The sequence below is a fragment of the Pinus tabuliformis genome, chromosome 4_2 (genome assembly GCF_031772625.1).
Source record: "Pinus tabuliformis cultivar Carrire ecotype Pingquan chromosome 4_2, CPIR1, whole genome shotgun sequence".
NCBI classification, from domain to species: Eukaryota; Viridiplantae; Streptophyta; class Pinopsida; order Pinales; family Pinaceae; genus Pinus; species Pinus tabuliformis.
The window spans coordinates 283064434-283081718 of record NC_142304.1 but is presented as its reverse complement, the minus strand read 5'-3'; the positions used below and the strand labels follow the sequence as shown (position 1 = coordinate 283081718).

The 17285-nt window shown below is 34.0% G+C and overlaps 1 protein-coding gene across 1 annotated transcript; it reads left to right on the top strand.

The window, feature by feature from the left end:
* The first annotated feature begins 5836 nt into the window (after nt 1-5836).
* Nucleotides 5837-7162, top strand: LOC149169099 (cysteine-rich receptor-like protein kinase 44). Its single transcript, XM_089427022.1, has 3 exons — nt 5837-6099; nt 6470-6620; nt 6718-7162. The coding sequence occupies exons 1-3, from the start codon at nt 5912-5914 to the stop codon at nt 6964-6966; spliced, it is 588 nt and encodes a 195-aa protein (XP_089283148.1). The 5' UTR covers nt 5837-5911; the 3' UTR covers nt 6967-7162.
* The last annotated feature ends 10123 nt before the right edge of the window (nt 7163-17285 follow it).

The window sequence follows — 17285 nt, the reverse complement described above, 5'->3', positions numbered from 1 at the left end:
CCTTCCGATCAATGATCGCAGCAGGACCAAAGCGCCCCCCCTCAGCTTCACAACAGAAGTTTGTAAAAACGCTGGATACGATTCCATCAGTAGCCCTACCAGAAGAAGAAACTTGCAAAGTTGCGTTGAACCTTGCGGAGAGAGGCCTTATAGGCCAGTTCACACGGCCTTTGGCCATCTCCCAAGTCGGTGGATGAATGGACCCAAAGGCACTGGAAGCCCCTGATCAAAGGAGTCAAAAGCTATTTCGTAGGTAAGGGTTTCTTTGTGTTTGTATTTGAAAACCCAGATGACAAAGGTTTAATCTTTAGAAATGGACCGTATTTCATGGGGCCTCAAGGCCTTTACCTGAACAAATGGTCCCCGAAGTTCGATCCCACCCAGGACATCCCCTCTGCTGTACCGGTCTGGGTTAGGCTCCCACATTTGCCTCTGCATTGCTGGAACCAAAAATCTCTTCAGATCATAGGTAACGCTATGGGAAAATATATAGATCAGGCAGCGAGAAAAGACCAGTACTCATGCGCCCATATCTACGTAGAAGTGGACCTAGAGGAGGGGTTATCGGAAGCTATCAAACTCACTGTAGCTGGGTAGACGCATGTCCAGGAGTTGGACTACGAACAGTTACCCTTTAAATGCAGACATTACCATGGTCATGGCCACTTTGCAAAGAACTGTAAAAAGAGAGCAGAGGAGCAAGCAGACAAACAGAATGGGGAACAATGGACCCTAGTCCAAAAGAACGCAACCTCAAAAAAAAGAACAGGCAAAGGTAACACGGACGGAGGCCCTAGCACCAGCAAAGCCAACCAGGAAACGGAAGTAAATCCAAAAGGACATAGAAAGGGCTCAGAATAAGCAAGCCATCCTAACCCAAGAGAATGAAGAGCAGGCGAACATTCCACCTTCAAACAAGGAGGTAGGGGAAGCAATCCAGATCGAGGCCAACCTAAACAGCCCCTCCAATCCCTCATATGCAGAGATAGCAAGAAAAAGCCAGTTGAGAGCTCTGGTTCCTCGAAGGATGAAACCTATGAGCGACAAACGAAAAAAGTTGGAAGGAAATCCCGCAAAGAAAAAAGGGAGGAGGAGGCAGAAAGACTCAAAACACAAGGAAGCCAAGCAACCATAGAAATGACTATTGGGCGAAACACCAGACCAAGGCCCTCCAAGGGAGGGCTCAATACCCCCTCAAGTAAATAATGAATCTCGTCTCTTGGAACTGTAAAGGACTGGGGAACCCCTCCAAAGTAGAAGCAGTCAAGGATCTTATGAAATCGGAGCCCTCAGATATCCTCAGCTCAAAGAGACCAAAATAGAAGGCCAAGCCCTTCTAGAGATCAATAGCTCAAAGTGGAATAAAAGAGCAGGCAAAGCTGTCAGCTCAAGGGGTACTTCTGGAGGACTAGCAACACTCTGAAACGATGACCTTTTTCATCTGAAAAATCACAAGGAAACACAACACTGGATCCACACGGAATTGATGCACAAAGCAAGTAAGTTGTCTATCTCCCTTTTCAATATTTATGTCCCAGTTTCTTATTATGAAAAGAGAGAATGCTGGAACTCCCTTTCAGCCTTTCTAGAGCAGACATCCCCCAGCAATATTATCATAGCAGGGGACCTCAATATCATTATGAAATCAAAAGAAAAGAGGGAAGGGACAAGCAACAGAGACCCCATGCTAGACGAGGTGGAGGAACTATTTCAGCGCTGAGACTTACTGGACTTCAATCCTATCAGAGGCATTTACACCTGGTACAATAATAGAGTGGGAACTAATCACATCTCAGCACGGTTAGACAGATTCATGGTACAAAGCTCCATAATGATGAATAAAAAGATAATCATCACTAAAATCCTGCCCAAACTAGCTTCTGATCATAAGCCTATTCAGCTTCTCCTGGAAGATGAGGAGGATCTGGGGCCCATTCCATTCCGATTCAGCCCCCTATGGATCGAGAAGGAAGGCTATATAGAGACAGTGAAGGCAGCTTGGGCCAAAACATTCACGGGATCCCCAAGCTATGTCTGGGAGCAAAAACTAAAAGCAACTAAGCAGGCGCTGAAGAACTGGATAAAGAGACCAGGACCCTCTCCTACTGAGCAAAGAAAGGAGTCAGTTCATGCATTGCAGACTCTGCAAACAGAGATGGAAAACAAAGACATCACAATAGAGCTGCTGGAAAAAGAAACAAAAGCCCAATGTTCTGCACACCAAACTTTCAGAAAGGAGGAAGAATACTGGTGACTAAAATCTAGAAGTCTGTGGTTGAAGGCTGGAGACCGAAACACCTCCTTCTTCCACAGACAATACAGAGCGAGATTGACTAGGAATCACATAGCAGAAATTAAAACATCAGAGGGTATCGTTTGCAAAGGTTTTAACCAGGTCAAAGCAGCGGTAGAAACCCACTTTAGGAATCTCTATAGAGAAGAAACCCACAACAATAATGAGGAAGTCCCTGATTTCATTGCCAACATCCCCACTCTTATTAGCCCTGAAGAAAATGTAGCTCTCTGCAGGCCAACCATGGAGGAGGAAATTATAACAGTCATCTGGTCCATGGACGCAGATAAGGCTCTCGGGCCTGATGGATTTACAATCCATTTCTACAAGTCTTGTTGGCATATTATTAAAGCTGATCTCTGCAAAATGACATGCTGGTTCATGAAAAAAGCCAAGGTAGGCGGAGGAACTAACTCCACTTACCTCACTCTAATTCCAAAAGACATCAATCCGGAGACATTTGCAAGGTTCAGGCCGATATCATTGTGCAATGCGTCATATAAAATTCTGGCAAAACTGATAGCAAACAGGATTAAGCCGCTGTTAAAAAGACTGATCTCTCCCCCACAAGGCGGTTTTGTTGAAGGCAGGCATATACTAGATAATGTAATCCAGGTACAGGAGATCATCCATTCTAGCAAGCAGCGGAATGAAAAAGGCATGTTGATCAAGTTAGACATGGCAAATGCCTTTGACAGAGTGGATCGCTCTTTCCTCTGCAATGTCCTGCTCTCATTTGGCTTTTTGTCTCAATTCGTCAATCTCATCAAAGCCTGCATAGATAAACCATGGATCGCCCCACTAGTCAATGGTCGCCCCACGAATTTCTTCCAAAGCCAGAGGGGAATCAGGCAGGGATGTCCCCTCTCCCCATTCCTGTACATCATAATGGCGGAATCGCTCAGCCGTAAACTCAATGCAGAAAAAATAAACAGCAACATCCCGGGTCTAAAGCCTTTCCACAGAACTGAAGCCCTGAATCACGCGTTATTCGCTGATGATTCACTTCTGCTAGGCGGAGCCTCCATCAGAATTGCCAAAGCCATAAACGCAGTCCTCAATAGTTACTGCAGAGCCTCTGAGGCATTAATAAATGAAAACAAAAGTGAAGTTTATAGCTAGAACATAGATCAGAGGGAGCTATCTGGTATCACCACTCACCTCGGTTTCAAAGGACAAGCAATCTGGGATAGATTCAAGTATCTGGGCCTTCCCATAATATTAGGAGCAAATAAAAGATCGATCTGGAGTGAAATAATCTCGAAAATCAAAACAAAAATTGCAGCGTGGGGAGGCTATTGGTTGACGAAGGGAGGCAAAGTAATTTTAATCAAAGTAGTGCTGTCGGCGCTACCAATCTACCAGGCAGCGTTTCTCTTAGCACCAAGAAATGTGGCAGAGCAAATATCCAAACTGCTCAGAGACTTCCTGTGGCAGAGAGGAAAGGGAAACGAAAATAAAATGCATCTGGTGAACTGGGACGTGGTAAAAAAAATAAAGGCAGATGGAGGGCTGTAAATCAGAGATCCAGCTCTTGTAAATTTAGCACTGGGAGGAAAGATCTTATGGAAGCTTATCCATTAACCCACCCATCCGATTAGTGTAGTGTTGAACACTAAGTACAGACCCAACAAATCCCTAAGCAATCTTCAGAATGCAAATGCAGTCAATAGCACGCAGGTGTGGAAACTATGCTGTAGGAGCAGTAAGTTCTTCAACAAACAGGCCTACAGGATACCTGGCAATGGCAAACGCACCCATCTGTGGCTTGACAGAATAATGGGGAAAGAACCCTTGAAGAATAATGAGGACATAGCTGATCTCAGGGACTGGCTGAACCAGGCAGGAGTCAACACCATATTCAAACTGTCAAATTGGGATCATTGTGGAGATTGGGCAGGATGGGATTTTCATGGAGTCCGAGAGCGGTTAACTCACCAACGAATTATGCTTGAAGACAAATGGGGATGGGGTCAGACCAGAGTCTACACTACAGCAACAGGATATAGAGAATTGCAGGCTTCAAGAAATAGCAGTCAAACCTCGGCTTTTTGGAAGAATGTCTGGGAACCCCTAGCCCTTCCAAAAGTGAATTTCTTTTTCTAGACCCTGGCTCATAACAAACTCTTAACTGGCGATAATCTGGAAAAAAGGAATATAGCAGGGCCGCACAGATGTGTATTATGCAGCAATAACTTCGAAACAACCCAGCACCTTTTCTTGGAATACAATTTTGCAAAAGAGGTATGGGGAATTATTTTACATGATTTTCAGATTACTCTGCCTTCACAAATCTCTGTTGCAGATCTTTACGCCACTTGGAGTCGTTTCTACCCCCAGTGCATCCCTTCCAAATCATTCTGGAATAAAATATGGAAAGCTATCCCAAAATATGTTTGTTGGCAGCTCTGGCTAGCTTGAAATCAGTAGATTTTCAGAGAGATGAGGTACACTCCACTGCAAGTCGCAGCAAAAGCTAAATCCTTTCTACTGGAAGCAACCCAACAGTAGTATTTCAAAGAAGACCCACTGTTATTGCTTGAAGAAAAAAGACGACTCGGCCTGCTAGAGCCCTGTTCGCACAAGCAGCTCCTCTCCCCACAAAAGGCAAACCAGGAATGGCGCATAAGAGATGAAGATGACAAATTCCAACTATGGTGGCGGTCACAAAATTTAACCACAATTTTCTTCGATGGAGCGTCTAAAGGTAATCCCGGAGATGCAGGCGGTGGGGGGGTCATCTACTCTACTGACGGGACTTCAAAAGACTGTTTCAGCTCGGGATTAGGCCAGAAATCTAACAATCAAGCAGAGATCCTTGGGCTTCTCAAAGCTTGCCACATTGCAAGAGATAAAGGTGTCAAAGACCTCCAAGTTTTTGGAGATTCAGAGTTAATAATAAATAGCCTAAAGCTGGGAAATCTATTTAGCAATGCTAGCCTCAACCAAATACTGGACAGATTGAAGAGAGTTCTTCTAGAATTTGACACATGTAAGTTTTATCATATTCTCAAAAAGTCAAACAATGAAGCTGACCAGTTGGCAAACAAAGGCAGCTCTCTGATGAAAGGACTGCTAATTGTAAACAGTGAAAGTACTGTACAAATGCCTTGAAAATCAAGTAGATCTTAACTAGCAACAGTTAGAAATCTGCAATGTAATAGGAGCCGCTTGGGCGAAGACCCAAGGTTTTTCAAATAAATAAAAATCATAACTGTTTTAGTTAAAAAAAAAAAAAACCCATTGAGATTGATTATTTTAATTTATTTTCAAAATTTGTTCATGTAGAAAAACACAGATTGATTACTGAGATTAATAAACCATTGAGATTGATTATTTTAATTTATTTTTAAAATTTGTTGATTTTGATATATAAGGTTTTACATAAAGGTTGATTAGCTGTTTTGTTAAGATACTCTTTCATGTAAAGTCATTGTTTCAATTCCCTATTTAATCAGAATAATATTCAATTCTCTATTTTATCAGAATAATATATTGAACATGTTGAATATATAATCCTGCGAAATTTACAAATAAAAAATAAATAAAAATTGTTAATCTTGAACAGGTACAGAAAAAAAGAAACATCTTAATTGGCCAAAGCGCTATAACATCATCATGGGAATAGCTCGTGGTCTTGTTTATCTCCATGAAGATTCACACCTGAGGATCATTCACAGAGACATTAAAGCAAACAACATTTTGCTTGATGAGAAATTGAGTCCCAAGATAGCAGACTTTGGGTTAGCAAGGCTGTTTCCTGAAAACGAGACTCATATCCAAACCAGAGTTGTTGCAGGGACATAGTAAGAATATTTTCTTCAGCCTTATATGACAGTTATAGCTAGTTGTATTGAAATTTATCTTATATGTTTATAACCAGTTTATTGTTGAATTTATTTTAATTGTATATTGTGGGAATATTTGGAATTTGATAGACAATTACAGATTTCTGGAATATTTGGAACTTAATAAGGCAGTGGTCAGATAAAACAAAACAATTAATCTAGTTATAGAATTCCAAATAAAACAATTCCATATGAAACAATTAATCTAATTGTAAAATTCCAAAATATTTCTAAAATCATTAATCTGGGCTTAGAATCCCAAAATATTTCTAAAATCTATAATCTAAAGATTTTCATGTAACACCTAATCACTGATTGAAATATACAGCGGTTATATGGCGCCAGAGTATGTAATGAGCGGACAGCTATCTGTTAAAGTTGATGTCTATAGTTTTGGAGTTCTAATCCTTGAGATCGTGACCGGAAGAAAAAGCAGGGACACAAATTTGCCCCCAGAAATGCAAACCCTATTAGAGTGGGTAAGATTTCATTTCAATATTTAGTGGTATTAGCAAGAACTCGATTGCTGTAACAGAGATGTTAAGTAACCCTGCACTAACCTGTGACATTATGCAGGCATGGATGTCATACAAGCAAGGGGAACTTCTGAATATGATTGATTCCACATTAGCCGAAACATGCAGGCAGGAGGAAGCTGTCAGATGCATTCACGTTGCCCTTCTGTGCACGCAAGCTGATGCAGGCATCCGTCCCACTATCGCTAATGTCATACTCATGATTTCCAGCGCTTCTGTGACATTACCAAATCCAACACATCCCGCGTTCGTGAATAGCAGTGAGAGTACATTAACATCAAATTTTTAAAACCGATATATTTACAGTTATTTCTCAAACCTAAACATTAAAAAGTTGTTATAGAATATTTTGTGGACAACAATTATTGGTTTCAGGCCATGTTAATAGATTTTGTTTTAGCACTTTTATATAATCTGATAATGCATGTCTCCACAATTATATTCTTGAGATAAACTGTGTGCAGGAGTATATTTCATGAGTATCAAAAACAGTACTATGTAATTTTATAATTTCATCAAAAAAGTCATTAAGGGTTTGGTGCACCCTTTAGGGTATTAATCCTCAAGGGGTGGTATAAGGCTCTAGGGTCTATTCATGGGTTGTATCCGGCTCTCGGGTCAATTCATCCCGCCCGGGAAGACATCTGAGATCTTCGTGCCGGCGTTCGCTTTTGGCTATTCTTAAATGGCACGTGTGGATAGCAATGCTAAAATGTAATAAAAAAAGTGTGTACCTTTTAGGGAATAAAACGTAGTAAGGAAGGAAAAAAATAACCCACTGATTTGAAGCCGAGTCCTGGAAATTTCCACAAGCCGGTCTCTCTTCTCATGAGTAAGCAATGAGTCTCCCACCACAAGTGGCATGTTGTTGGAGGGGACAGATGGAGGTGAGGAGTGGAGGTGAGGAGTGGCAGTGCATTCGGGGAAAGGTACGCAATGACAATGAAATAAGGGAAGATAAAAAAATAATGGTCTTCCAACCATACCGTTTATCAAGCATAGTGGATGACCAATTCCTGATGTATAAAATCGTAAGTGTTTCATTGAAGTTTAAAAAAAGAGCGAGAGAAAGGATAGATCGCTGAAAAGCTGTGACCCAAAACAAGCCACTGCCAATAAGAAAGGGGGATCAGAGATAGTGAAAGACTTTTCCTTCCTTACTACGTTCTATTCCCTAAAGGGTGCACACATTTTTGATTGCATTTTGAATATCTAGGGAAAAGGAAATTTTCATGGCTTGCATAGATTCTTTTAAACTAAGTCTAGAAGATTTGGTTTAAAACATTTATGAATTATAAGTCTATTAATAATGGTTTACTTAATGCTTTTTAATTATAAAAAAATAAAAAACTAATCATTAATTTTTAGAGTTGTTTATATGTGAGATTTTCTAGAGTTTTTGTTTCTTTTCGAATCTGACTATAAAAAATCTGTGGTCAAATTTTGATTTTGTTGGAAATAATAATACCAAACACCATCTTAAAAACACTGACAAACACAACGCTTGCCTTGTCAACTATTGCACAGTTGCAATTTTGTTTGCAGGCGAAACACTGAAGTGCTAACCATTCCGCAACACAACCCCAACACAACTAAGAGTTTAAGTCATTTAATGAAGTTTGGTAAATGAATATGGGCAAGCATTCACTCTTGGACTGTTGCCCACACTACACCTGCAAGTTCAGAAAACCAATTACTATGTAAAATCGTCCATGCTGCTTATTAATTATTTGCTCTGTCATGTATTAATGCCAAATTTATATGTTGAGATAAATATGGATGTAAAAGTCATTTGTAATGTTGGGCAAATTAGAGAGCTAGACTATGTGAGGTAGTAAGGAGAAAATAGTGAATGATGTTAAATTTGTATGTTGAGATAAATATGGATGTAAAGTCATTTGTAATGTTGGGCAAGTTAGAGAGTGAGACTGTGTGAGGTAGTAAGGAGAAAATCGTGAAGGAAATAGTGATGCGTAAGTCTTCTGTATTTTCACTTGGAACAACGACCTCCATTTATTAGGGCAATGTATTTTCCCATGTTTTATATTATAATCAAGAGTATGTTATGTTGAGATATGGTCTTAAACATTCATGAGTAAATTTACTGCAATTTTCTGTTTTTACTTTGTTTTGCTGTGAGTTATTTGCTGTGTTTTATTAAGTCTCTGTGTAGTTGCTATTTCCATGCCCCAACATAAGACTTACTTGGACCCAACTGAATTTGCATAAGACTTACCTTACCACAACCAAATTCTAAGTGAAACTTCTCTCTTCTGCTAACAAATTTGTGTTGTTTAAACTAATTTTTTGACTGTATATAAATTCAACACCTTAAAAAAAACTGAAACATAATCATGACTCATTATCATTCGTAAATACACTCTGCTAAAACAAGACGAGGCTAGCGTCAGCAGCCATTTCCCTCTCTGCCTCCCTATAATTATTCCACCTCCGACTGCGAATTGGACCTCCACAGCTATGGTGAGTACGATGTCATCCGCAGGAAGAAGCCATGCCCTTCATGCTCATGCTCTCCTCCCAATCGTAAATAGACCCCTGTGCCAACTTACTTTGGTTGTTTCATAGATGGAGCACCCTTATTGCAGTGGGCATCGCATAAATACCCTTCAGGCCCCAATTCACAAGCTGGACATGGTTTGTGCAGTGGCCTCCAGCCTAACTGTCTTCATATCTCTCTCCAGTCGTCTATCTGGGTTCGTCATAATTCGCAGGATGTAATTTGCAGTATTATGGGTACGAGAACTCCCAACAGTCTCACCATGGCTTCGGCTCCGAGCTCCTGGTGCATTTGGTGGAATATGAGCACGAGGCCATAGCTCCGAGCAATTAGGTGGAAATGGTCGTTGCTTCAAGCAATTGGGCGGAATCAGTCATCGCTCCAAGCTATTGGTCGAAACTGGAGAGCATATTCCCTATGGTCAACCTGAGAGCTAGCACGACCAATGACTCTACGCATCATCAGATAATTCCACCAACTCAGGCTTTTGAACTACTGGCTCGGTACTCCTACTGGCGTATGATGAAATTCCTCCCAAAGGATTCTGACAGTGGCACCATTAGCAAATTTCAGTGGTAAATAATATTAAAATTAAACAGTCACATACAAAAAAAAAAAAAAAGATATTAAAAAGAATTAGAAAATTAATATTAAATAATATTTTTTTTCAATATTTTATAATTCAAAAAAACATATTGGATTTTCACCCAAAACTCTTTTTAATAAACTTATTTTTTATTTAATTATTAATTTTGTAAATGTTTCAAGGGGTAATTTAATTGGTCATGAGGGTGATATAAAGTATTGTGTAGACTAAGAGATCTAAGGTTCAAATCCTCATAGTAACTGAATATATTTATGGAGAGGAGGATTGTCGGTAGGTCCTAGCAGTATAGTGTCCAAATTGGACCTAGTGCTAGAGGTATAGTGTCTAAATTGGACCTAGTGTAGTGTCACACCAGTACTAGCCTAACCCACTTGCCAAAGAAAACATCATAAATAATGAAAATCCATTCAGCCCACAAGGGTAGCTCAATTGGGGATCACCTTGATAATGAAGTATTAAGTTCCTTGAGATTCTAGGTTCAAAAATATATATTATTTTTGCTATGAAAATATTTCAAGTGTTATTCTATTTTTTGTATCTAGAGGAATTGACAACTCGGCTCATACTCACTTGAAAATGAGGTTGATTTTCTCCTTAGAATCTCTAAGTGCATAGGGAATTTGAACCTCCAACCTCCTCAGACATAACACTTCATTTTGTCATGGCCATTGCCAATTGAACTGCATGGGTCAAATCTCTCAAGATCCAAACATCTTTTTTTTACTGTAAAACTTAAGGAAAAGTTTGCTTCTAGAAAAAATGATTCCTCTAAGCTCTTAGTAGATTCAGATTTAAATGGATCTATGATGGTTTTGAGCAAAACAATAAAAAAATATTTTAACTATAAGAAATATTTTACTTTTACTCATTTTATATAATATATGCATAGTTGACATTGAAATATTTTACTTGTAATTTATATTCCCCACATTAAAATGTATGTTAATACATGCCCCTCAATTACAAATCTCTCTCATGGCTTGAATTAGAGAGAACCTATTTATGAAACAAGTGTGAAACAAGTGTTGCAAGGAAACTTGGTCCCTACCATTAAACTTAGAAATTATGTTTTGGAAAATTTGCATAAACAATTATAACTTATATTGGTTAATGCTAAATTAATATTGATCGATAGACAAATCTAATCCTATTGCCTTACTTTGGCAGGAACTAAGAAATTAAGATATGAAGTGAAAAAATTAATTGATTAAAAAGTTAGTTTGTTGAAATTTTTTGATTGCTCAAGTAGTTAAATATAACTCTCTATAAAAGCAAAAATTATGTTTATATTAATACAATATATTTTATCAATAAACAATATCCATCTTTATTATATAATTGAATATTATTTTATAAAGATAAGAATAACATATATATTATACAATATATTTTGAGCAAATATTAATGAATTAAAATAAAAACCTGTTTTTATTGGATTTTGGAGGAGTAATGATGGAGTTTTGGATTTTTATATATACATCATAAAGACTCTGGTGTGTCAATGTAAGTAAAGGCAAAGAATGTACATTACTATTCAACTATATCGAGAACTTTTAACTTAGAATTGTTTTACATTTCCCATATGAAGATTTACCAAGGATTTTACACTTTGAAATAATTTTTTCCTTACCACATTGCTATTCCTAGGACCATTATAGAGTATTGTAATAATAAAACCAAACACTTATGGTTCATTTTAGAAAATAATTTGACATAGTGCCTAGGACTAAGCTTTGTAATAGACAAGGAAAAGGTAAAAGTTCCTTTCAAATCAAGAGTGTTGTGCCCATAAGGTTGTCCAACAACACTATTGACAAGTTTAGAAACACTAAGAGGTGGTGGGAACATATTAATTGTAATGTTGAAGTTAAAAAAAGTTATCCTATGCATCCTACCCAATTAGAGGGTTATTTAGAAGTATACATTAACAAGTTAGAGGGTTATTTAGAAATAGAGTGTGCTAATATGACTTTCACTACAAGACTCATCATCCCTGTTCTTTATGATGATGATATTTTGCTCTTATTATGAGGTGTCCTTATGATCTCTACAAGCAACTAAGATATCACAATGCTCTATGCTCTAGTACAAATATTACTATTAACGTTGACAAGAAAACAGTTATGATAATCAAGTAAAAAAAAATCACTTACAATAATTTTGTGTATAACAACAATAAGTTGTAGAAAATGACTTAATACAAATATTACCTTAGAGTCGATTTACATTGCAAGCTTAATTGGAACTATAGTATTAAAAAAAATATAAATGAAAAATGGAAAGCTTATTTTGACTTGAAAAATAATTGTAAATTAAAAACATAAGAAAAAACTAATTTATATAAATTAAAATTAATAAATATAAAAAATTAAAATATTAAAAATTTAATTTATATAAATTAAAACTAATAAATATAAATAATTGAAACATTAAAAAAATGAGTAATAAAACTAATAAGTATACATCATTATAAAATCAAATTTAATTTATATAAATTCTAAAAAATTATGAATGAAAAACACAAAAAAAAATCCTATGAGTTTATATTGAAACATAAAAATAGATGATAAATAATTTTATAGAAACCAAAATTAATAAACATACATAATGATAGAATCAAATTATATATATATATACACTGACACAGTTGATCTATAATTTTTTTTGTGAATAGATACTGAAATCTATTTGTTATCATCTATCGTATTAATATTAATTTTAATTATGAAAATGATTTAAAAAATAAATGATTATTAAAATAACATATCAAGTACAGTTTCGAATAAACTTTAAATTGCATAAAAAATATTCATTGAAATTTATGTGTTCAACATAGTAGCATAATTGTAACATAGAATAACATTACCATTTTACTAGTAGAGGTACATTTGGTTTACAGTATAGAAATCTCTCTTCCAACTTCGAACCAGTGACACTTCAATCCAACAACACGTACATTATTTTACAAAATTACAGCCACCCTGATCCAACGAACCCTTTAGAATTTTACAAAATTTAGAGAGCGCTTTAATGGAATTGTCTGCTTCGTATTTTACAGTATTTCACAATGCATCACGTGCTACTTATTGTCAAACAGATGCCAAGAGACGAAAGAACAAGTTTCAGTATTCTCCATGGTTGGCCGATCACAGCCAATTGACAGAGATTCCTTCCAGAAAACTAACAAAATTTTCCTCTCAATATATAGCTTTGAGAAAAAACATTGTATTAAATAGGAGTATTTTAAACATTGGATTTTGGTTTTTGCAAGCTTCGGTAAGTGTATGTGGAGACTAATGAACTTTATCAAAGTTTTTTCTAGATTAGGTGCAACTGTAGTTTGCATTGGAATCGTGCACCTAAGTGTCCAAGTCTATACACATTAAATGTGACATTGAATTTATACCATTTTTTTTATTTAAATGAAACTATACAACTATAAACTTATTTTTATCATCAAAAAGCATGCGAAAGAAAGTAGCAAAATAGGGATTCCAAACCCAACAGATTTTATGGAAAAAAAAAAAACAATAATAAAACAAATTGCAATTACATTCACACAGACTTTGGGCACCATAAGCAAGAACAGCAATAAAGCAAATTGCAATTACATTCATACATACTTTGGGCACTAGACCCCATTGAAACCTCACTATCAACCATATGCTAACTAAATAAACTAACCAAAAAATATGAAGCAAAGGAAAAGCCAAGTTTAAAATGTATGTCAAGTTAATAATATATGTTGATATATGTATTAAATTTTATCAATTTGTTTAATTAAATTATAAGATGCACTGAAAATGTGGTTGGATTAATTATTATTTTAGTTTTATTTTAATGATTTTTAATTTTGATTAATTTGTTTAATTAGATTACAAGATACCGTGAAAATGTGATTTAATTATTATTTTAGTTTTATTTTAATTATTATTTTTAGTTTGTAATTTAGTTTGAATTCTTGATTATTTTAATTTTATTCTTTAGTTTAGTTGTATTATTAATTTCATTCAATTTTAGTTAATATAATTATAATTTACTTAAATATAGTTTTACTTTTATTTACATGATGCTAAACATGATTTCCATAAACACTAGTGAGTTCTTAGGGTGATAAACACTCGTGAATTCTTAGGGTGACCAAAATTATTTTTTCAATTTGTTTAATTAGATTACAAGATGCTTGATAATGTGGTTTAGTTATTACTTCAGTTTTATTTTAATTACTTTTAATTTTTATCAATTTGTTTAATTAGATTACAAGATGTCATGAAAATGTGGTTTAATTATTACTTTACTTTTATTTTAATTATTATTTTTTAGTTTGTAATTTAGTTTGAATTATTGATTTTTTTACTTTATTCTTTAGTTTGGTTGTATTATTAATTTCATTCAGTTTTAGTTAATAGGATCATAATTTACTTAAAAATAGTTTTACTTTTATTTTGATTCCATTATGTATGATTTTCATAAACATTAGTGAGTTCTTAGGGTGACCAAAATTTATTTTTTCAATTTGTTTAATTTGATTACAAGATGTGTGAAAATGTGGTTTAGTTATTACTTAAGTTTTATTTTAATTACTTTTAATTTTTTATTAATTTGTTTAATTAGATTACAAAATGTCATGAAAATGAGGTTTTAATTATTACTTTAGTTTTATTTTGATTATTATTTTTTAGTTTGTAATTTAGTTTGAATTATTGATTTTTTTTTTTTTAGTTTAGTTGTATTATTAATTTCATTCAGTTTTAGTTAATATAATTATAATTTACTTAAATATAGTTTTACTTTTATTTTGATTACATGATGCCAATCATGATCCCCATAAACACTAGTGAGTTCTTAGGGTGACCAAAATTCATGGGTGATATGGGGTACATGTCAAAAAACACTGAAATAAGACACATAAATTTTCAAGCCAATCAAATGCAAACAATTTAAGAATAAAAATGGAACAATTTACACATTCCTCTCACAATGGAAAGGGAAAATATAAAAAACAAAATATTTTAAATTAGTTTATCTCTATATACATGAAGTTGATATAAAATTATGTTATTTAATATGTATATTGAAATATTTTGTTTATCGCTAACACTAAATTTTTGTTATTAATATATTTTTGTTTTAGATATTACATGTCAACTGAACATAAAATGAATTACACCTCATATAATATCAATAATATTAATTTTATATGTTATCTATCAACTCTAAGTAGTGAAGGAATTACATAGCTTCTTTGTACTATTTTTTTTTTTCCAATTACTTTCTCTTTATATAAAATTTGTGTAAAACTAAAAAGAAAATTCAAATATTTTATTTATGGTGGTCATTAATATATATGTGTGTGTGTGTTAAAATAGGTATTATTTTATTATTTTTCAAATGTAACGGTATGAGAAAACATCTTTGTCATGCTGTGCTATAGAGTATTGTTTGGTGAAATAAATTTTACCTCTCTATATAGAAATATTATTATTTTTAATTTTACTAAAACCTAATAATACATATTTCTTCCCCATGTTTTACAGTTTTTTTAATTTAATTTTTTTAAGTGATATATATAGCATTGATGATATAGATAGATAGAAAAAAAATCATTGTAAATATTGATTTTTTATGTCTATTGATTAAATATAAATATGAAACTCTGAAATATAATGGTTACCAAATAGTTACAAATATGAATCATTATTTTAATATAGATAGCCCAACATATCCATTTTTCTCTCTCTCATATATATATATATATATGAAGTTTTTATATATTTATTAATTATATGCTATGAAATATCATGGTTATCATTATGGATCACTATCATTTAAATTTATTTAGCTTAAATAATTAATAATTAAAATAAAATTGAGATAAGCTCAAGGACTTAGTGCAAATCCAAAAGTAGGTATCAGTCTAGCAATACTAAATAGCTTAATTCTATCCATAAAAATACTAGCTAAACTTATACTTGGTGGTGATGTTGTAAGACAAATTGTTCCATTGTCAAAATCAACAGACCTTTTTTATTTCTCACAAATATTCATGCCCTTAATGATCTATCCAGTCGAAGTTCATGATACCCTTCATTTTAACTATATAATGTTCATGATACCCTTCATTTTAACCATGCCCTTAATGATCTATCCAATCCATGTTCATGATACCCTTCATTTTAACCATACAATGTTCATGATACCCTTCATTTTAACCATATAAGGCCTGTAAGTGCTAACACCTTCTTAGAAACATATAAACATGGTCTAAATTTTTATAACATTTTTGTTTTTAATAAATTTTATAAGTGGCACATATTTGTCTATATTTGTGATGGTCATATATTAAAAAATTGTCCAACAACATATTTAAGTGAATTTAAGTAACAATCATATATATATATATATATATATATATATATATATATATATATATATATATATATATATATATATATATATATATATATATATAACCAACCTAGATCCATCTTAATTTCAGATCTATCCGAGAGGATAAAATCTCTGCAGGTGCAAATCTTTCCTCAAGTATTTCACTCAAAAAGAGGTTTGCAATAGGATAGATTTGATCGCTCTCCACACTTGATAGATCTAGAGTTAAGATAGATCTAGCCCGGTTTTAATGTTATATGTATAATATTAGAATAGATTTATTTTAACTTTTTATCTACCAAGGGCTAAGAGGAATCAAATCTGTTAAGATGCAAAAAAAAAAATTGAGTGGAAAGCTTGATCTCTATATTTATATAATTAATTAGTAATTATAAATATTATTAAATGTGTTAAATGGAAAAATAAACATTATTAAGAATAACAATTGAAAGGAAAAAATAAATATTTTTTTTTAAGCTAAATATTCTATTGATCTATCAAGAAAACACTTACATCATATTGCTTCCTACCTTAATTTACCACTAGGGAAGCCAAACCATCAGTGGAAGAATAGTTCTTTAGTCCAAAATATTTTATAATACTCATAAAAGCTATATATAGGCCATAACTCAGTATCTGTTTTAAGTCTATCATGCAAACATATAGAAACAACAAAATGGAAGTGATGCTACCTAAGACTTGTGATATCAATATACTATAGAATCCATATAAAACCACTATTGCAAACAAAATAAGGACTCATAGTTGATATGTCAATTGGTGCTTCCAAAATGCTTGGTGAAGTGGAACCTTTGCCCTTTGAAATGAGAGCTTCAATTTGTGCTAATTTGTGGACCATGTCCTTGTTTTCTAGAGACATTTCCCTATTTACCACATGTATGATACTTAGATGATGAGAGATATTTCTTTTGTTATCCTCTTTCTCCTCCAAGGATTTTCCAATGAGAGTTTTAATGTGCCAATAGAGTCTACCATGCATAAGTACTAGTTTTAACAACCACAAGTGTGGCTCAGATCGAGAATCCACTTAGTGTCAAAGGAAAGAATTTTCTCATCTTTATGTTCATTCCTT

Coding starts and splice junctions, on each gene's coding strand:
- LOC149169099 (XM_089427022.1), top strand. CDS start 5,912: ATGGGAATAGCTCGTGGTCTTGTTTATCTCCATGAAGATTCACACCTG. Junction 6,100..6,469: donor AGAGTTGTTGCAGGGACATA/GTAAGAATATTT, acceptor TGAAATATACAG/CGGTTATATGGCGCCAGAGT. Junction 6,621..6,717: donor TGCAAACCCTATTAGAGTGG/GTAAGATTTCAT, acceptor GACATTATGCAG/GCATGGATGTCATACAAGCA.